Consider the following 23,604-nt stretch of genomic DNA (forward strand, 5'->3'; position numbering starts at 1 on the left):
TACAAGAAAATCCAACACCTCTACAACAAAAAGACAAATAATCCTATTAAAAAATGGGCAAAGTAAATGAACAGACACTTCACCAAAGAAGACATTCAAGCGGCCAACGGACACATGAGGAAATGCTTAGGATCACTAGCAATTAGAGAAATGCAAATTAAAACCACAGTGAGATACCATCTCAACCTGGCATTACTGGCACGAATCAAAAAAACTGGAAATAATAAATGTGGGAGAGGCTGCAGGGAGATAGGAACTCTTATGCACTGCTGGTGGTAATGCAAAATGATACAACCATTTTGGAAAATGATATGGCGCTTCCTTAGAAAGCTAGAAATAGAAATACCACACGATCCAGCAATCCCACTCCTAGGAATATATCCTAGAGAAATAAGAGCCGTCACACGAACAGACATATGCACATCCACATTCACTGCAGCACTGTTCACAATAGCAAAAAGATGGAAACAACCTAGATGCCCATCAACAGATGAATGAATAAACAAACTATGATACATACACACAATGGAGTACTATGCAACGATAAAGAACAATGATGAATCTGTGAAGCATCTCATAACATGGATGAAACTGGAGGACATTATGCTGAGTGATGTAAGTCTATCACAAAAGGACAAATATTGTGAGACCACTACTGTAGAAACTCATGAAAAGGTTTATACACAAAAAGAAACAATCTCTGGTGGTTACAAGCGATGGGAGGGGCAGGAGGAGGGAATACTAAATAGACAATAGATACGTGGTAACTTTGGTGAAGAATAAGACAGTACACAATACTGTTGAAGCCAGCACAACTTATACAAGGCAAGGTCATGGAAGCTCCATAGACACATCCAAATTCCCTATGGGACCGAACTGCTGGGCGGACTGCTGTGGGGACTATGGTCTTGGGGAACATCTAGCTTAACTGGCATAACACAGTTTATAAAGAACATGTTCTACATTCTACTTTGGTGAGTAGCATCTGAGGTCTTAAAAGCCTGTGAGTGGCTGTCTAAGATACTCCACTGGTCTCACCCCTTTGGAAGCAAGGGAAAATGAAGAAAACAAGATACAAGGGAAAGATTAGTCCAAACGACTAATGGACCACAACTACCACGGCCTCATCAGACTGAGTCCAGTACAACTAGATGGTCCCTGGCTACCACCACTGACTGCTCTGACGGGGATCACAACAGAGGGTTCTGGACAGAGCTAGAGAAAAATGTAGAACAAAATTCTAACTCACAAAAAATGACCAGACTTACTAGCCTGACAGAGACCAGAGAAAACCCAAGAGTATGGCCCCCGGACACCCTTTTAGCTCGGTAATGGAGTCGCTCCCGAGGTTCACCCTTCAGCCAAAGATCAGACAGCCCTGTAAAACAAAACAAGGCTAATGGGGCACATCAGCCCAGCGATAAAGACTAGAAGGCAGGAAGGGACAGGAAAGCTGGTAATAGGGAACCCACGGTTGAGAAGGGGCAGTGTGTTGACGTGTCATTGGGTTGTTAACCACTCATAATACAGCATGTGTACTAAGTGTTTAATGAGAAACTATGTGTTCTATAAACCTTCATCTAAAATACAATTAAAAAAAAGTTATCAAATTACAGAAACTATAACAGAAACAACGTATCTGTCAGATCTTTGAAAGGATGTGTTTCTAAGTTTTTAGGAAGCTTTCTAAAATCACAAAGAAAAAGATGTTAAAAATTACAATAAAGATATTTGACGAAAATATAAAAATATTAATCTTTTATTATATAAAGTTTAACACGTTAATAAGCAGACAAAAATTCGCATGAAGGAAGCTCACTCTTGAGAATTTATCCTAAAAAGATAAATCAAAAGGTGGAAAAAATATATGTAGGAAGACATTCAAAACAGCAATTCTAAAATATTGAATACAATGTGTGTCCAATATGAGACTATTATGTTATAGAATAGTTACAAAATATAATCATTAAAATTTTAATTATAAAGATAAAAGAAAAACGTGAAAAATTAATATATAATGTAATGTTTGGTTAAAAATACATACAATGCAATGTTTTGTTTAAAAATGCAAAATTTCTCCTTCAATATGAAATTATGCATACATATTAGAAATGAATATGGAAAATGAAGAGCTGACTTCTTACAGTGATAAAATTATGGGGGTTTATTTTTAAATTCCCACTGGGGAAAATAAGGCACTGATGGTTATTAACATACAGTATTAATAATAATGTTATGACAGATACATTTTTAACTTATTCTAGTTTTAGGATATCCCAAATTCACAGGACAAAGGATGAACATCAATAAAATAAAATCATGTATGTAAGACCCACCCGCCATCAAGAGAAACGTTTATTATTTTACCTTTGTGTCGTTCATCTTCAGCAACCATCCTCTCAAAAACAACAGTAACAACTTGTCGCACTGTAGCAGCAGCTGTATTATTTGTAATATTATCTTTTGTGAAGTGTAGTCGAAAACAAAGAACAATTGCCTAAAAATCAATTTTCATTTAGTGTGAAATAAGACTGAAGAGCATGGCTGTTACCTTTATCTGACGTGACCCATGAATTATAACAGAACAATTATTTAAAGTCCAAAGAAATTTTTAAAAACAAAGCATTAATTGAAGACTCTTCCTTACTCTTTGCACGTTGTTTTTTAGAAATATTTCATAATTAAAGTTTTTCAAGAGTGATATATATAATACAACAGCTGTTATATATTATCAAAGAGGGTGGGAGTGGGGAGGAAACAAGAAATAGGTATCATACATACACCTTATCTAGTGTAAATGCTGAAAGAAGTCTTTCAAGCCACTTAAGGGACACAGGTAAATTTAAACTGACTTATATATCACATCCATCTGAAAATTATTTTTAAAGGGGGAAGGGCTATCACAGGGAATCTAAAATACTCAAGGCAATTGTGTAGAACACTGACACCTCTCAAAACATTTTTTCTCACTTCCCTTTTCCTCTACTCCTATTCTTCTGCTACTTTTCTCTTTCCTGTTGGTAACTAAGCCTGTCAGCTGTACCCAAAAGGCTTTACTTAAGCACCCTAACCTGATTTCAACTCTAATCGGGAGAAAACAAGGCACTGATGGTATTATGTATAATGTCAATCATCACAATAGCTACAGGGAAGTTGGTTCAAACAGCATCAGACTTTTCTCTTTTGGACAGTTTATTCAAATACTGCTCAAAACACTTATATACTTTTGCAAACAGATTTCCTACCTTAGAGAGTGCCTCGTCATGAACTACTGTATTGGTTGTCAAAAGAACAAGAACTGTTTGAAGTAGCTTAAGTTCTTCAAGACTATTTTCCATTAGCTGCCAAAGCATGTTAATTATATTTCCAGCTGCAGTCTGTAAAATAATTATTTTAATTACTGTCAACAAATAAAATATGCTTTAGGTCCCTAAGTGAGAAAATGTGCATAAACCGTCCCTCTCCTGGAGAGAATTTCTTTATCACAACAACAAACGTCATGTTTTTCAGATCTGCTGTCCCAAACACACGTCTCTCAATCAACTTGAGACATGAAATCAATTAATTTTCTTTTCAAAAAAGTAATTTCTCTAGAATGTAATATCCTCTTTGCATAAACTCAAATAGCAGCATGCAGTTCTGAAATACCTAGTCAAAATTAAAGTTCATTTCTACAACAATATGAGTGTATTTCATTTGGACATTTATAAATAATATGGACATACCCAAATTAACTGAGTCTGCTACTAGTTATTTATTATTTCACCTACAAAATGTTATAGAAGTAGCAAAATGCAACTTAAATTAATAACATATTTATAAATTCAATTAAATCTGACATTGTTTAGGACACCATACTAAGGGCAAAAGAATTTACCACTTCTATTATAGTACCTTATGGAATACAGGATTAAGGTAATATCATTAAATTTGAAAGCAGGATGCATATTCATAGGGATGAAATCCTTTTTTCTTGCTTTACCATCATAAGGTTAGATACAAACAACGCACTAAAGTTAATGAACAACCAATTATCAATTCAGATGATCTAGGAAATAAACCAACAGTTTTCCCATTTAAAAAAAATTTCTGAATTACATTAAATAACTATGCGATAACACTGAAAATTTGCTTTGATTCTCAAAATTGTCATCTATATCACTGAACTGTGACTTCTGAGATTACAAACGACTTGATATAATGCACTTTATCTTTATTCATTATTTAAGAGTGTTTAATAATTAGACAGTTTGGCAACATTTTTAAATTAAGCACTTCCTTCAAGCACATTGTTATTTATAACACTGACTCACATTAAATATTAAGTATGATTTATTCTCCCCTTATAAAAATTCCTGATTCTATTCTTAGGTGCACATTTCAGATAAAAATGTTCATATTACCTCAGATACGACTTCATGTGACATTAGCCTCTGAATGGCTGCCAAACATAGCTGAGTGATCTTCGGTTCCTTGGTTCCACACCCCATTAAAAAAGGCTGAACAACTTCTGAGCTATTCTCTTTCAATGCTTTAGATACATATAAAGTAAATTATTAAATTTAATTCATAATTTGGAATAGATATTTTGTTTAATTACAAGCAGTAATGACAATCTTACTAAGAAGTACTTTATGGAAAATAAACACCAAAATAAAAGTCTTGTAGTAAAAGTTAAAATACTTCAGCTAGAAACTGCAGATATTGTACCTAAACTACACCCCTTAACTACAGTTATCCTTCTTTCTCCTAACACTCTGTCCTTTGGTTCTCCTCCATCTTCTGCTACAAACTCTAAGGACATTTAGTGTACGGGTTCTCAGAAATTCTATGCTGCCTCAGAGAAGCACTCTATTTCTTATAGTACAGGAGGGACACTATAAGAATTTATACCCCAGAGCAGAAAAAGTAATTTAAAATAGTATATAGATACATCCCAACACATTTGTGAATGAATATTCAGAAGCTCCCTAGAATTTTACTATACGCCTTGAATTTATGTATTATTTTTTCTTCAAGAAATAAACACAACTCATTAAAAACAATAATATCACTCTCATTACTGAAACATTACTTTAAATTAATTATACGTGTATGCTGTAATTCCAAACCTTAATGTAATTCCTTCTACCAAGCCAATTCTTTGAGAAGTTTTCAAGTGGCAACAAAAATATATGAGGCTAGAAAATGCACAAACTGAATTATACATAATTAAATCTACAAAATGAAATTAAATCAACACACACTGAATGGCTACACAAAGATGAGTAAGACAGGTCTGTTAACCTCAGGAAATGTGAATAAATAACATGGAATTTTAAGTCAAGAAAACACTAAACGTATGTTTGGTATGTTTTCAAAGGAACTAAATCCATCAATCAATTGAGGCAAGACATGTAAAAAAAGACATACAAATCTGAGTTTTTAAAATATTTTTTCAAAGGAAATTTAGAAAAAGTCGTCCAGAATCAACATTAAAATTGTAAAATCAGTGTTAACTTTATCATCTAAATCCCCACCTTTCCTCTCCCAAAGCTCCCTTTATGTTATCATAAATAAAGACTATAATTTCCTGTTACAGCAAGCTGTGCAAAGTTCCTCAGTACGCCAGCACAAATTACTGATTCAGGAGGTCTAAGAAGTGGCAAATATGACTGGCAAAAAATGTATTTCCGAAAGGGTTCTCTCTCATTTCCTTCCTTTCTTATATATAAGGGTTTTACACATGTATACCAATGTCTCAAACCATTGATATGAATACCTGAAAGATGACTATAAAGTTAAAAAAAAACTACTCTGAAGCAGTGGTTAAATATCCTATCATATTCAATCTTGCCAGAATCACTAGACTATAAAGCTACCCCTACCTTCACTGAACATTCTTTATTATTAAATGTTATTCAGTCAAATTCAAAGCTTTCAATAGTAACAAGGTACATTTGTAATGTTTATGATGTTAATATGTATTTCTCATTTGATCATCATAATAAATCTTATAGAATTTATGATGGCCCAAGACCTGATTTGGCCCAAGTGAAACAATAAATAGATGGTAAAGTCAGAATCTGAAAATAAGTCTTCTAACTCCTGGTTCTGTATCTTCCTACAACATCACGCTGCCACTCTTTAAGGTAAACAGCACTCCAATGATAATGGAAGTTAAAAATGCCAAAAAAGAACCAATGATATTCACTTTAAAGTTGTCTGCCTAAAGTCTTCCTTCAGACAAAAAGGAAAGGGATCCTATCATCATTAAAAAAACAAACAATTATTGTATTAGAGCCCACAATGTCATTGGTTTTAAGACATACAGTAATATCATGAATAAAGAAAACTAGTGCCAATTTAACTATGACATACACTTTTAAATCATTTAAATTTTTTCCTCATAATTTCATTCTCTGAGCCATCAAGAGCGTTGGGGACCCCTCATTTCTTGAAAGAGTATTTCACTATCATCTCTGGGGTTTTCGTCTAAGCCACCGACACACATTCTACACGATTTGATGCTGATGCTTTCTTACCATAAGATGTTAACAGAAAGATTTTACACAACAACTAAGGTGATATTTTAAATTTAACATGTGTAGTATCAACAATACACATAACTCAACTGATGGGACAATGATATAAACAGCTATGATAAAAGTTCACAAAAGCACCAGTTAAGACAACTACAACACCACCTGGCCCAAAGTGATTCTAAGATGCTATCAACTGTAAGATGCATACCGATATTTCAGGGATGTTAAACTGTTAAAAAAAAAAAAAACCATACATCTTAGAATCAATAAAAAAAGGCAATCATAATAAAATGCTGAATCATGTCAGTCTATCAAACTGAGATCAACTTAAAGTAGTAATAAACATAATTTTTTTTTCTTTTTTTTATCTTTTATTGTACTTCAGGTGAAGGCTCACAGAACAAATAGTTTCTCATGAAACAGTGGTACACATGTTAATAAACATAATTTTTAAAAACTTTATTTTAATATAGCTTAAAGGAATAAAAAACCTATTCCTCTTCTCCTTCCTACTCTTTCTTTCTTCCCCAGTTTACATGAAAACATAAAGGTCAAAAAGGAAGTTTCTATGTTATCTAGAATTGACGATCAACAAAATAATTTTAAAAACTTGTTGCTCTATGTCTTTTGAAACACAGCCTAAAAAGCAAAAATATATACACCATATCTAGATCAAAACTCAGTAAGAGAAAGGTAAGGAAAAAAAACTTATTTTTTTTTTCGCTTTTTAAAAAATGATAGTGGTCCTTGGAAGCAGAAACTGATCTTGCTCTTCTAATGGAGAGGTATCTCTTCTGTCTTTGTATATGATAATTTTAATAATATGCTATTAAAAGGTAATTTTATATAAAACCTTCCTAAGGCAGAAGTAAAGGCTATACCGTAAAATAAAGACATCTTGCTTTAACCATTTTATGCATCATTCCAGAAAAGGAAAAGAAAATGGTTGACCTTTTGTAATCAAACTTTATAAAAATAGCTTTTGGGGGAAAGAAAAGGAAAAGTTTATTTTCCACTTACATCCTTTAAATAAGCATAACTCTTTTAACAGAGCAACACTGTGTGTTTGATAAGTATTGCATTTCCAAATGATATAGCTGTGAGATCAAATGATGCACTTTCACACACCTGAAAGAGATCCAAGAGGTCCCCATATCCTAGGGGTTTCCTTGCTCTGAGCAGTTTCACTGCATAATTGTAGTTTTTAATCCTGGAAAAAAAGAATTAAACTAGGATACCCCACTAAGAATCACATTAACAGGGGTTAATAAAAGCTTTATTGTGATAAATTTAACAATCAGCTAAATAACAAATTTTAATTTTTGTGAAAGAAATAAAATGTGACTTAGAAATGATTTCTATCCTCAAAATGCTTAAAATCTAGTTATGAGGAAGGCTGATATTCCTAACAAAATTAAAAAAAAAAGAAAGAAAACTTTTAATGGGTTCAAAAGGTCTGAATATATATTTAATTGATTCAAGAATATGAAGACAAATAAAAGCATAGGCAGCTTTATATTAAAGGCACATTATAGGACAGGGAAGGATTATTCAGCAAATGATGTTGGTACAACTGGTTAGTAATTTTGAAAAAGAAAAAAAAATCTAAATCCTCACATTGTACCATACATTACTAATTAGGGGGAAAAATCAAACTACAGAAAAACTAAAAGAAAATTAAAATGAACGTTTATTAACTGTGGAATGAAAAGGGCTTTCTAAAATGAGAGCAACAAAAGAAATCAGAGAAATTAATTACATAAAAATGAAAAGCATCTGTGATGGTTCACGTTCTACATCAACTTTGCTAGACCATGATTCTCAATATTATGTAATTATCTTCCATTTTGTGATCTGATGTAAGGGGCATTTCCTTGGGAGTGTGGCCTGCATCCAATATATATAGATGTTCTGGCAAAGCTGTCTCTCTCTCTCTCAATTCTGCATCCCACTTGTCATCATCTGACCTCCGGTTCTTGGGACATGAGCCAGCAGCCTGCCGCCTGACCTGCAGATCTAGGGATTCGCCAGCTCCCGCAGGTCCATGAGCCAGCAGCCTGTCGCCTAACCTGCCAATTTTGGGTTCATCAGCCCCTGCAACCACGTGAGTCAGGAAAAGCCTCCAGCCTGACACCTGACCCACAGATTTGGGACTTGCCAGCCTCCACAACTACATGAGCCATTTCCTTAAAATAAATCTCTCTCTCTCTCGCTATATATATATGCTTCACTGGTTTTGCTCCTCTAGAGAAGCCAGCCAAAGACAGCATCTAAATAAAAAAAAATTAAAAGATAAATGATCTGAGAAAAATATGATGTAAACATGATGGGAAGTTAACATTTCTGCTATATAAATAGCTAAAGCAAATTGAAAAGGAAAACTCAAAGGAATGAGTATAAAATAAGGAAATAATTTAATGCGTATAAAGAAAAATGTTCAACATAAAAAAGTCAATTACATAGAAGTCATTTATCTATTCAATTACCAAAAAAGATTTTTTTAAAATAATAATCCTGGCAAGGATGCTATAAAAATACACTCACTTACTGTTGGTAAAGGTGTAAACTTTCAGTCTTTTCAAAAAGCAGTGTGGTAACACATTCCAAAAACTTTAAACAAGTTCATATCCTTTAACTTAGTGATTTCAAATCTGGAAATTTCAAGAAATAACTCTAAATACTGAAACATGCCTAACACAAAGGAATGATTAAATAAACGGTAACTCATTTGCTGAAATACCATACAGCAATTAAAATTTAAAAACATATGGCATCAAAGAAAAATACTTATAATAAAAGACAGGATATGAAATAAAAAATTTAAAACAAACAAAAAAAAATCCAAGTGGGGGAAAATAAAAGCACATTATATTGTACACAAACTGTGTCATCACCCTGGCCAGACAGGTCAATTCGTGATTGCATGTCTTCTAGCCTGGATTACAGGAATAATCTCCTAACTGATCTCTGTTTCAGTGATGTTACAATGAAATATATCCTCCACACTGACACAGAATAATTGACTGCTTCAAACTCTCCAGTGGCTGTCCATCAAGCTGCTCTGTCTGTCACACAATGTCCCTTATGATCTCCCTGATACCTATTCTCCCCTTTATACTTTATACTCAAGCTGTAGTTGAATAATGTATCCAAATACACCAGCCATTTTATACCTCATGTATCTGTTTAAATAGTCCTTTTTACTTTCTACTTCTACATCTTACTTCTACATGCCTGGCTAACTCCTTTTTAGGTTTCAAGACTCAGATTCTGTTTCCAGGCTATGATCACATAGCAACTTATGTGTATATACTTCCATCCTGGCATTTATCACACAGTATTAAAATTCTATTTAGTGGTCTGTCTCCTTCACTACTCTGTTGACATAAACTAAACACGACAAAATTAAGGTACTCACATAAAGTGTAAAATTAAAGAGGGAAGAAAAACACACGAGTGGCAGCAGAGACTTGCTTACATCTTGGAGTGATTCATTTATTCAGTCTACATTTAATGAGTGCTTACTCTTTTCCATGTAATATGAGGAAGAATAAGATACTGACCCTGAGCGCAGAGAGTATGTCATCTAGTAAGGAAAGTTTCTGGCAATAGGAAATATATTTTGAATTTTAAGGACTTCAAAAGGTGTATGGAAGAGCATGTACGCTAAACAAAATGAATAGCACAAACATACTTTTCAAGTATATTTCCTGTACTTCCATATAAATTGTGAATTATATTACCCATCTTTGTATCCTCCCTAGTGATTCTTACATAATTATTTCTTTACTAAGAATCCACTGCATGATATATTCTAGAGATGTCTGTAAAATATCACAAGTACATATGCTGACAAGATAGAATATACTAAATAGATAAAATACCTTTTAACACAGGAAAAAAAAATCCACAGTATATTTACTCGTTGCTACTTAAATTAGATACCTTTAAGTAATAAAGCTATGTCGATATGAAAAAGATGGAGGAAAACTGTGAGAAAGGAAGAACACAAATCAGACATAATGATTATCTATTGAAAACTCTTATTATGTACTGACAGTAGCTGAAAGCCCAGGTGGATCTAACTGTCATGATTTTGGGTAGAGGTTAAACATACAATTGTAAAAAATATCACCGCTTCATTTATTTCCTTGTTTCAAACATCTATTCAAAAAGTAGATTCTCTGTTCATGTAATTTTTGTCTACCACAAGCCTTCTCAATTTCTAGTATATTATAAACTAGGATAATAAAAAACAATTTGCAATATATGGTAGTCAAATGAAACATAAAGGCATTTAGCCTTGTAAATGAAAAACTTTATGTTGTTAGCTCTCACTTGCAGAGTTTATTTTTAAAGAGAAAGAAAATTTTGAGATAATGATCTGTATACTTGAATCAATGCTGACATTACCTGGCATAGCATTCCCACTTATGTCAGCATTCATGACAGCAGTGAAAACAAAGAAAAATAAACATTAAAGGAGGATGCTTAAAAGAAGGGGAAATGTAAAGCAAAGATTATTCTATAATGTAAATAAACTTCCTTTGGAAAATAAATCGAAGAAAACTAAAGTTGGCTAGAAATCTGTGTTGAGTATAATTATCAGACTAGCTGATCCTAATCAAGGATTTTGATATTTATAGCAATCTTTTGTATTTTCTGAATATGCAAGGACATCTGAAAATTCAATATCCCATGTCATTAGATACTCAATTGTTTGGTATCTTTGACATCCATTACAGCACTACAATAATATCCTATATTCTCCTACAGTCTCAAAGACTATAGAGAAGTAAACATTTCTCAAGAAATTAAAAAAAAAAAAGTTAACTAAGCATTTTTCTCAGTATTAACTGTACTCTGTATTAACTATGTAGTTTAGAAACTATACACTAATTTAAACTCTTCACTTGTTTTTAAGAGATTGATTTTCAAGATGGCAGTGGTCTGTAAATATATCTCTTTTTAGGTATCAGCTGCTACAAACACTAAAAAAATACTAGGAAAAGTTTAAATACTAATATAACTCCTTAAATTCATGGCTCTGGATACTATAGTGAATAAAGTATAAACTATTAATTGTATTACATAAAGATCTGTTGTAGCTTGACCGGAATAAAGTTAACTGAATCAAAATGGAACAGCCCCTCTGTATATTAAACTCAACTGACTGAGCCAAAATTTTTCTTACTTGTCCTTGAGATTAACTAACTAGACATTTTATTTAGGTATAGAACACTGGAACAGACAGCGATCCTATGAAGAAATGAAACTTTTTTTAATCTTCCACCAACTACAGAACCAATAAAAAATTCTATGAGTGAAGAATAATTAAAGGACTTACCATATCAACGACAGTAGCAAAGGTAAATACCTGTAATGATACTCTAATATGACTAGCTACTGTCTCCAACTTCCCCACAGTCCACTAATTTCCCCATGGTAGCTAATCCACCCAACATGCATCTCCCATAACCCATGTGCCCACCGTCCCAACCCAACCACCTTTGCCATTCCCCACCACTTTCACCACATCCCTCCTCAATATGCACACAGAGCCTTGCCACAGCCATGAATAATGCTATAAAATTATTTGGTGTTTTGAGAGACTGTTCAAAATCTGGGAAGAAGTTGTGAGAAACAGATGCAACTTAGGAAAGCTAACCCTAAGAGCAAATTTCCAGTTAACGCAAGCTAGCCTAAGTAAAATCCACTCTCACCTCCACCCCTAAACTGCCCCCGAAAATCTTCATCTTGAAAATTATATTTGAAATTATACCAATATGAGATTTAGTGGCATCCTTTTAAAAAATGTAAATAGGTTTAGGAGAATAAAAGAGGTTCTTTATTATTTGGACTTGGTATATATTAATTTAATAGGGCTGCTTTTCTCCTATAACTAGCTGACGTTAATAACACTGATGGAAATGCAGATTAAAGGATCAGTGAAGTAAGTATAAAACACTAGGGAGGGAGTGGCTAGTGTGGAAATCTTAAGGTACCATGGCAGCACAGTGGCAGGAAGAACATGGTCTCTGAACAATCAATCTTGGACTTCAATCTGATTCTACCACTTATCACATGACCTTGGGAAAGTAATATAATCTCTTTGCATCTCAATTTTCTTTTATAAAATGAGAATAATATTATTTCCCCCCAAGGCTGACTTATATAAGACAGAGTTTGGAGAGTGGCACAGCTGCCTTTCATATAACAGATTCTCATAAAACGCCAGCTTCCCTCTTTTCCATGTTCATTACTGAGGCAAGAATAGAAGGCACCAAAAAAAGAGAAAGGAGTAAATTGGGTGGTGAAAGGGTGCCAAAGAGAAACTCTAGAAAATTCCTCCTTGAAAACCATATTCCATCAAGAGGAGGTAAGATAACACTTTTGCTTTCTTTTCTCCAACCCACTCCCATTTTTTCTTCCTGACTAAATTGCCTTAGACCTTGGACTCGAAACTCAAATAGTACTACTAAATGTATAATAACACTTATGAACTGTTGATATATTAAAGATAAAAGAGACCTTGGAAGGTGGACTGGGAACCCACCTTCCATTCAACTCAATACAACAAATGTTAATGTCTTTCACGGGGAAGGTATGTCCTAGATGGTTAGCAAGAGGTGGAGGAGAATGCAAAGATGAGTAAGAAAAAATCCTTGTCCTTAAGGAGTTAGCAATTTTAAGGTTTCTGACTTCAAAGAATGTTTTAATATTCATCTCTGGGAAACCCAATCAATCAGGTTGTAAGTTAAAGACTCTTACATTTTGTATGTCATTATGAGTAACATGCTACAGACGAGGAAGAGACGCTACAAAAAACTGACGGCTTTTTAAGATTCTGCTTTTACTATTAATTTTTCATTCACTGTTGAATTTTTAATGCAAAAAGTTACCTGCCAAAATTTCGGTGCTTCGTGCAGCTATTGTTTTAACTTTTATTATTCCTGATTCAGCAGCCTGCAAAAATAAAAATAATTAGAACAAAAAAACTTACTATTAACATGAATTGTGCAGAGAAAAGAAATCATACATGACAGATAAAACCTCACGCACAAATAGTCAGTCACTAACACCTTTCTGTATTTTCAAAACATAGATATTAAGCCTGGTAGTGGCATATACATTAAATGCAATCAAATATGATTAATTTAATCAATCACATACAATGTACTACCCTATGTTGCCTTCCTCTGCCATGAGGCATATCTGGAATAGCTCAAGTTTGCATCAATTTTAATGTCCAGAAAATAAAAAATAACAACAGAAACAAAACTTAACAGAAAAAATCAGGTTTGTCCTCCCCAAGTCACCCTTCCCCTCTCTACAACACAAACACAAAAAAATCAAAACACAACAAAATCAAGTGAAACTACTGCTCTGGATTAGAAGAGCCAGTTTTCTGCACTTGATATGTGGTTAGTTCTAACTGAGCTTATCTTCTAAGTGTAAAATAAAAATCCAAAACGAGGTGCTGGGAAGCTGATTCTGAATCATGGCAACCCTATGTGTGTAAGAGTAAAACTCTGCTCTATAAGGGTTTTTAATGGCTGGTTTTTCGGAAATAGATCACCAGCCTTTCTTCCGAGGTGCCTCTGCGTGGACTAGAATCTACAACCTTTCAGTTAGCAGCCAAGCACACTAACTGTATGCACCACTCAGGGACTCCTAGATATAAATTACACACTGGATATTGAAAGTGTAATACGAAAAGAGAGTGTAAGATAGCTCTTCAATATTTACATTGATTATATATGCTGAAATAATGTTTTGAATATATTGGGTTAAATAAAATATATTACTACAGTTAGTTTTCCCTATTTGTACTTCTTTAATGCAATTTAAAATTACATATGTCTTGCATTTGTGGCCCATATTATATTCCTATTAGACAGTGATGACATAAAACACTGATATATTATCCACATCATAGAAACTTAGAACATTTTTCTATCAAGAAGTGTGGCTACTTCATACTTACAGTGGTCTCTACATCTCCAAAAATAATACATAAACACTCATAAGACATAATATATCCAAGTTTTCCTATTAATTTTTCTTGCTACTTGCCCATTTATTATCTCTTGCTGCTTGCTAAGGATAAGTGATTCAAAGGCTCTAAAGTTGTAAAAATAATTATGGAAGAACACCAGTGTTCCATGGATTCTTACTCTGAGGACGAGCTGGTTAACACATAAAATAAACAATCGATTCTAGAATATACTATGTGTAGTGGGTCTTTGTTACTTTGTTGGCTTCCAAGCATGTGAAAGCCCTGCCAATGACTGGAAAATTCCCAATTTCATGTGCTTTGGTGCAAGACAGAGCTCATCTTCCACTATTAAAACTGAAAATTCCAGAGACTTTCTTCCCCACATGACCTGGCAACCTAAGCTTAGTTAAACATATGCACCCATCAAGCATTTGAATATGTAGGCTAGTGGCACAGAAAAGCCGAGGCAAGAAAGAATTCTGAAAGTAGCGATAGTGGAGGCAACATCTAGCTGCCAAGAGCAGTGCTAGCAGCAGAACCAGTGGTGACATCGAGTGGCCAGTGCAAGCAGCAGTGCAATCTGTAACACACAGTCTGTGTTCAACAGAGGCAGCAGTAATGGTCTCACGGGCGCCTGCTCCAGCTCTTTAGCCTCCCTTTGTTACTGCAGTTTTCCTAGGGCTTTTTCCCTCCTGCCTTCTACCAACTCTGTGAGCCACACAATCCTATCAATTAATTTCATGTCTGCTTATATGAGCTTTCACTGCCTCCAACTAAGATGCCTAACGGATATACTAGGTCTTACTTCTAAAACTTTAAGAAAGTTTTATCGATGCCTTTGTAAATTGTTTTTTAAGACAAGGAAAATGCTTTTCTTTTAAAAAGAAAGATTAAAAAAGAAACTTAATTCACCTGGATCCGCTTAATTTGGTAGTAGCAAGAATAAAGTACTAATCACTACTGAAATGTGTTAACCTTTTAAAAGAAAAAGATCATTAAAGTTGATATGCTTTCCGACTTGTTTTACAATTTTATTTAAGAAGCAATCTTAAAAAACCACTCAAAGTAAACTGATACATAGGACCTTATCACATACAAGCTTTTCCACAAATGAAGAGAAACAGCAATCACACAGTGAGGCAATGGAAGCTCTGCTCAAAGGTATGAAAAGGAACCCTTCGGCTAAAGGACATTAAACATTGTTCATTTACCTTATGAGAAAACAAATGAACCCCTGCTCTACGGCTTCTGTCAATAATCCTCCCTCCTCTTTCCCTCCAGGACACTGACGTCAAATTTCAGGGAGAAATATCTCCTCCTCCTCCTCACCATCATTCTACCCCACTAAAAATAGGGGGGGTCCCCCAAAACAAGACAGTTTGAAGGAAAAGAAGGGGAAAATAGCATCTTCAAAGTTTCTTTCATTCATTCATCTACCAAATATATACTGAATGCCTACTACATATCAGACACTGTTCTAAACAACAGGATATAGCAGAAAAAAAACTTTTTGAGTCCAACCCTCTTGGAACTTATATCCTCGTGGGAAAGAGAGTCAATAAAGCAATAAACAAATCTGTACTAGGTAAGGTGGCAGGGCTTCGAAGCCCTGCTGAGAATTTGCGTTTCCAACAAGTTCCCTGCTAAGATTTCCATATCTAACAAGTTCCCAGGAAGTTATAAAGAATCAGCTGGGCATCTTATTAAAATGTAGATTCTGATTCAGTGTATCTGTAGTGGAAATGCAAATTCTCAGCAAGGGTTCAAATCAGAACAAACTGGTTGGAAGCCCTGAAAGGTAGTGGTAAGTGCTATAGAGAATAAAGCCAGGTATGTAAGAGTGGCGGAGGTGGGGAAGAGTTCCATGTCCTTTCTCATTTGGCCAATCTTGTATTTCTAGGAATAAGTTTTGGAGAAGTAATCAGGGAGCAGTTTCAAAACTTCAGTAATCAGGTAAGGATATGCTCAAATGGTAAACTTGTTACAACTTGCAAGGACCTTCCATGAGTGTAAGGTACTGAAAATGAATGACAAGTTGTACTTCTAGTGTCTTAAACCTAGAAATTCTCATAGAACAAAATGTAGTAAAAATCTGCCACGCCTATAAGAGGTCTAATACAGGGTATTACTACTAACATTAACTTATATTTATATGGCACTTTATTGTTTTTATGGTGGTTTTACACCACCATTTCATTGGATCTGCACAACGAGGTGTGCAGCAGAGAGGCAAAGTTTCTTATCTAGAACTCTTGGGAGCAACATTTTTTTTTCTGCAGTCTCTGGCATACTCTGACTTTCCTACTCTCCCATTACCTATGACAAGGCTCCAGCATTAAAAGAAAAAAAAAAGCAGAGTCAGGATTATAACATAGGAATTCTGACTCTTCCTGGTCTAGTTTTTTTGGACATCAGAAACATTTTCTCAACTTTTTTTCACTACAGTGCAATACCTAATGATCCAACCCAGACCTCAGCCTGACCTATAGCGTCAAGTACCAGGACCAATCACAAGTGCACCTCTACTGCCTCCTTTCTTGACACAAAATAAAACCCCTCAGTAAGCTTCTAGGCTAGGCTAGTGTTAACTTACTGTAAAAAATACATATGTAAATTCTGCAGTTCACTGAGGTTTATTCACTCAACAAATATTTACTGAACACACCTATGTGCCCAGCACTGTTCCAGGCAATGGGAAAACATCAGTGAACAGAATTACAGTCTAGTGGGAGAAGACAGACAACATGCAAACAAGAAAGTAAATTATACAGCGTATTTGGAAAGAAATAAATAGCTGAGATAGTGGACAGGGAGTACTAGGGAAGGAGGGACTGCTATCTTAAAGAACTGAGAAAGTAACATGTGAGCAAAGACTTGAAGGAGGTGCAGGAGCACGTCAGGGTGCTAGAGCACTCCAGGAAGAAGGAACAGCAAGTGCAAGGTGCTGAAGTAGAAGTGACAGTGCTTGATGTGTTCAGGAACCAGCAAGAAAGCCAATGTGGCTGGAGTGAACTGAATGAAGGACAGAGTGGTGGGAGGTTAGGTAGAAGGCCAAGGGCAGATTTTTTAAGTAGAAGGCACTGCCAGGGCTGTGGCTTTTATTAACATAGTACTCTGAGTGGGGATGGTAAACCAGTGGAGGGTTTTGTGCAGAGTAGTTACATGATCTGATTTAGGATCTAACAGTGTTACTCTAAATGCTGTGTTGAAAATTGACTACTTGGGGCAGCAGGTGGGGAGATCAAGAAAGAGAGAGACCATTTAGGAGGCTACTGCAGTAATACAAAAGCAAGAGATGGTGGTGGACAGGCCCTAGGTGGTAAGAAGTGGTCAGATTCTGGATGTATTTTGAAGATGTACAAATTTTAGTAAATTTACTACTGTAAAAACTAAATTAAAGAACATTAAAATTATTAATTTGTAATACACACTACATCTCAAATGCTCTTGGGTAAATTTCTTACTAGAGCAGTGGAATTAATCTGTGCTCACTGAGGCTTCTTTCATCATTTCCAAATGTTTAACCCCTTCCTCCCCTCCTCACTCTGGCTCTATATACCTTGTATATACCCAATATTCAATATTTCACTTTGTCTCAGTGTCAACAGAGAGTGACTGAACTGAACCTTCATAGATACCAATGTGATCTGTCGTGACTTTCTGGATTGTAGTGAGTTTAGTCCTTACTAGTTACCAAAATCAGTTCTGTAGCATGCTAAATGTTTTATTTCGGTAAAGGATTTCAAATATGCCAGACACTATTTTAATTTCCTTAGAAAAATAAGAGTTGGCGCACGTATGTATACGTATGTTTAACAAATATTTTAATACATACAGACAATAAGAAGGAATAAAGAGCCTTTTTTAAAGTCGTTTTGGAGCAGTATTTTAAAAAATACATAACCAGTATTTTCAATCCTAAATTCAAGGAATCATCAAAAAGGCTGTTTTTTTGCCTTACATATAATTAAAACTATAGTTCCTCACGTTTTATATCCAAGTCTCTGTTGTCAAAATACTTTGAAACCGTAACATCTTATTCTCATAGGCACGCTATGTTGCTGGAAATTCTCATTATCAATGTTTATTGACAACACTTATATATCACGGGTTCCCAACCACTGCAGTGTTACTTTAGCATACCCAGGCCTAGTCTAGATCTTTAAGAGTGTCCTGTATGAACGGAGATCTTCAGTCTCAGATTTCCTTCTACTTATCAAAGATTCTCTGTATGAAGAAGAGGATAACTTCTTGCTTTAAATAATATCCCATAAAATAATTAAACACAGGGAAATGTATACACAGTGATTCACTACGGATTTAAAAAATATTTTTGAGAATTATAATACATTATACCTTTCTTAAGAGTTCAAAATGACATGTTCATAATCTTTAAAAGGTAATAGCAAAATACAAAAGGAAAGAAGGAAGTTCCTTCATGGGCACTTTTAAGTATCTCATAAATAACACAAAAATCACTAACTACTAGAAACTGTCTTTCCCTTTCTAAAAGAAAATAACTTTTTTTCCATATTACAAAGAAATACATGCAAAAGCTGGACAATGAATAGGGAGGACCGAGGAAGAGTTGATGCCTTTGAATTATGGTGTTGGTGAAGAATGTTGAATACACCATGGACTGCCAGAAGAAGAATAAATATGTCTTGGAAGAAGTACAGCCAGAATGCTCCTTGGAAGCAAGGATGGCGAGACTTTGTCTCACATACTTTGGACATGCTATCAGGAGGGACCAGTCCCTGGAGAAGGACACCAAGCTTGGTAGAGGGTCAGCGAAAAAGAGGAAGACCCTGAACAACGTGGACTGACACAGTGCCTGCAACAGTGGGCTCAAGCATAATGATTGTGAGGATGGAACAAGACCAGGTAGTGTTTTGTTCTGCTGTACACAGGGTCGCTATGAGTCAGAACCGACTTGACGCACTTAGCAACAACTGTATATGTCTTACCACAATTAAAAAAGAATGCCTATTCAGTCAGCCTCTGAGGGCCCTGCCTGAGAAGGGGAAAATAAAAAAGGTCACCAAGTCTTACAATTAACTTACCTGCTAAATTTCTTTTTAATCCATACCCTCTCCTCTCCTGCCTACCTCATTGCAAGCAACCTCAGGCCTACCTCTACTGATGCCTCAATCCAGGAAATAAATTCTAAAAATTTTGTCTCATTGCCTCAAATCTCAATCCCCTGTAATTTTTCCTACTAATACTGTCAAGGTAATGTTACTAAATATGAATCTGATCATATTACAGGTAGTCCTCGAATTATGACATATTCGAGTTAGGATGAACCACACTTACAAAACAGTCCTTTTTTTGGTACATCTTATTGTTAGTAATATGTACTACATACAATGTTGCAGCGCATAACATGCTGATGTTATCATTATCAGATGTAATGTTACCAACCCCCTAAGACAAACAAAATTGGATTTAGTAAGATACTGGTAACAAAAGGCAATAATAATGAAAACAAAAAAATGAGGTACTCAACTTACATCAGAACCAACTTATAATGGAGTACTCGTCGTAAGGGAACCTCGCTGTAATTCGGGGACTACCTGTACTCCTCTTAAAAAGGTTTAATGGCTCCCAATTACCTTCAGCATGAAATTTATTTTGCATGGAATACAAACACCATTTACTACTTCCTCTGCCTAGAATGACCTCCCCCGTCCCACTTCTTCTATTGGCTAATTTCTACTCATCTTGTAAAACTCAGTTCAAGAATTATAAACTCTCTCTGACCACACCTCCAGCCTATGCTACGTTTCCACAGCATTGTGCCTGCAACAGGAGATGATCATATTCTTTGAGCACATGAACATAAAGCTTCAGAGGTCACTGCCTCTGAAGGCCACTGAAGATCAACTACATAAAAGTTGATCATAAAAGATCAACTACTACCAAGTAATTTTTAAGGCAAAGAAAAAAATTTTTTTCGTAAGGAAAATACACTGGAACAAGATGACTGATAACACTTGCACTAAAAAAATATGCTGCTGAAGCATGATGATTTATATTTAAGAACTAAGAAAAATGCACAGATAAAAAAAGGATTTTACTGCTTTTATTATTTAATCACTGCCTTTATTATGAGATGACAATAAAATTGTGGCCACTACAAAAAAATTAATATGCAAAAGATAAATCTGTAAATGAAAACAACTATGAAAAAAAATCCAGATAGGAAATAAGTATCACTAAATGAAACACTGTCCTTTATCAGTATTCTTTTCTTCTATTTATCTAACAGGTTTGAAATCTAAAAAATTCATATTAATTTTTTTAAAAGATTTACAACCATAACTAGATAAACTAGATAACTGGGAGCTCCTAAAAATTAAATACTTTTGTTCATCAAAAGACTTCACCAAAAGAGTAAAAAGAGAAACTACAAACGGGAAAAAATTTTTGGCTATGACATATCCGACAACTGTCTAATCTCTAAAATCCACAGACTACTTCAATATCTCAATAATAAAAAGACAAACAATCCAATTTAAAAATGGGCAAAGGATACGAACAGACACTTCACCAAATAAGACAGTCAGGAGGCTAACAGATGCATGAGAAAATGCTCGAGATCATTAGCCATTAGAGAAATGCAAATCAAAACTACAATAAGATACCATCTTACCCCCACATTTGTTGTTGTTAGGTGCTGTTGAGTCAGTTCCGACTCACAGTGACCCTAAAGGACAGAGCAGAACTGTCCCGTAGGGTTTCCAAGGGGTGATTGGTGGATTTGAGTGCTTGGTGGATTTGAACTGCCGACCTTTTGGTTAGCAGCCAAGCTCTTAACCACTATGCCACCAGGGCTCCAACATTTCTAGCACTAATAAAAAAGACAGAAAATAACAAATGTTGGAGAGGTCACAAGGAGGTTGGAACTCTTATGCACTGCTGGTGGGAATGTAAAATAGTATAACCGCTATGGAAAATGATATGGCACCTCCTTAAAAAGCTAGAAATAGAAATACCATACAATCCAGCAATCCCACTCCTAGAAATATATCCTAGAGAAGAGCTGTCACACGAACAGACATATGCACACTCATGTTCTTTGCAGCATTATTCACAAAAGCAAAAAGATGGAAACAACCTGAGTACCCATCAAAAGATGAATGGATAAACAAATTATGGTACATACACACAATGGAATACTACACAATGATAAAGAACAATGATGAATCCAAGAAACATCTCCCAACACAGGTGAATATGGAGGACATTATGCTGAGTGAAATAAGTCAATCACAAATGGACAAATATTGTGTAAGACAACTATTATAAAAACCCAAGAAAAGGTTTACACACAGAAAAAAAAAAAATCTTTGATGGTTACGAGGGAGAGGAGAGCCAAGGAGGGGAAATCATTAACTTGATAGTAGACAAGTGTTAACTTTGGCAAAGGTAAAGACAACACACAATATAAGGGAAGTCAGCACTACTTGATCAAGGCAAGGTCACAGAACTTTCCTAGACACATCCAAACACCTTGAGGGACCATGGTCTTGGGGGACATCTAGGGCAACTGGCATAACATAGTTCATAAAGAAAATAGTCTACATCCTACTTTGGTGAGCAGTGTCTTAAAAACCTGCAAGCAGCCATCTAAAATATAAAATACATCTATTGGTCCCATCACATTCAGAGCAAAGGAGAATGAATAAAACCAAAGACACAAGGAAAATATTAGTCCAGAGGACTAACAGACCACATGAACCACAGCCTCCACTAACCTGAGCCCAGAAGAACTAGATGGTGCCTGGCTACCACCACCAACTGCTGACAGGGATCACAATAGAAGGTCCCAGAAGAGTGGGAGAAAAACAAAATTCAAACTCACAAAAAAAGACCAGACTTACTGGTCTGATAGAGGCTAGAGGAACCGCAAGACTATGGCCCCCAGACACCCTGCTAAATTAGCACTAAAGCCACTATCATAGTCCACCTTTCAGCCAAAGATTAAACAGGCCCATAAAACAAACAATAACGCATGTGAGGAACGTGCTTCTTAGTTCAATCAAGTATTCGAGACCAAATGGCAACACCTGCCCAAAAGCAAAGACGGCAGGAAAGGACAAGAAAACTGGAGAATGGACACGGAGAACCCAGAGTGGAAAGGGAAAGGAGGAGGGTGCTGACACATTGTGGGGATTGCAACCAATGTCACAAAACAACTTGTGTATAAATTTTTAAATGAAAAACTAAAAAAAAAAGATTTATAGCCAAGCACTATGGTCAAAAAAGAAACTACTAAAAACCTGAAGTAAAGACTTATCTTACTCAATTCTTACTTATTTTAAAAATTATTAATGAGCCATCCCTTCCAAAGCACACTTGCAATTAGAACAGATTTTAAATTCTATTGTATTAGGTTCTTGAGTAGCCTTATAAACAGCATAGAATGTGTGTTTTTCAAGTAATACCTGTGACAACACTGGCAGCATGTTAACTAGATAATCAATCTAGAAACAGAAAACTTCTTATACTTAGGGTAAGGCTTTTCCTTAGGGTCGACTTAGAACCCAAAAAGAAAACACAAAACAAAATTTACCAGTTCCTTAAAGGACAAAAGTAAAAAATTGGCATTTATTTAATTACTAGGGAAAGTTTAATTCAACAAAAATATTTCTTGAAAGTCAAGGCTTTCTACTAAAAAAAAAAAATCATCACTGTTAGGCTAATTATTTCATTTTTGTTTTAAACCAGTGACGCAGGTCAAGAACATTTTCCCCTTCCTAAAATAGAGCCTCAAGCATAGTAGAAGTGGGGTTAAAGATTCAAGGCTTTTTGTTCAATAAATTCTTATTGAGCATCTACTATTTACAAAATTAAGTACCAGAGATAATCATACCAAGAATAGCTTTTGTTATTATCTTACAGACAAGGTACATTACTAAATATCTCTTTAGCCTTTAGCCAGCGTTCAAGTAAAAGATAATGAGCTTTATCAGAAGTCCCAAAACTAGAAATGGGTTGAATTCCAAAAATCTGTTACCTGTTTGGAACTCTGAATGCATTTTCCCACAGAAATCCTGTAATAAAGAGTAATTAAAT

General features: G+C 35.0%; 1 protein-coding gene across 4 annotated transcripts in view; it reads right to left on the reverse strand.

Annotated features, from left to right (window-relative positions):
• The window catches only part of MON2 (MON2 homolog, regulator of endosome-to-Golgi trafficking), a 111,418-nt gene that overhangs the window by 85,612 nt on the left and 2,202 nt on the right, over positions 1–23,604 (reverse strand). For 3 of the 4 annotated variants that reach the window (XM_004381560.2, XM_023736117.1, XM_004381559.3), the window contains exons 2-5: positions 13,427–13,490; positions 4,404–4,531; positions 3,246–3,377; positions 2,368–2,497 (exon numbers count right to left, since the gene is read on the reverse strand). In XM_004381560.2, the coding sequence (XP_004381617.1) occupies positions 2,368–2,497; positions 3,246–3,377; positions 4,404–4,531; positions 13,427–13,490 (454 nt within the window). Of the gene's footprint in view, positions 1–2,367; positions 2,498–3,245; positions 3,378–4,403; positions 4,532–7,652; positions 7,735–13,426; positions 19,113–23,604 lie in introns of those variants that run through there. The other variant, XM_023736118.1, reaches the window with a different exon arrangement.

Source organism: Trichechus manatus, unplaced genomic scaffold, assembly GCF_000243295.1.
Source record: "Trichechus manatus latirostris isolate Lorelei unplaced genomic scaffold, TriManLat1.0 scaffold00086, whole genome shotgun sequence".
Lineage (NCBI taxonomy): Eukaryota > Metazoa > Chordata > Mammalia > Sirenia > Trichechidae > Trichechus > Trichechus manatus.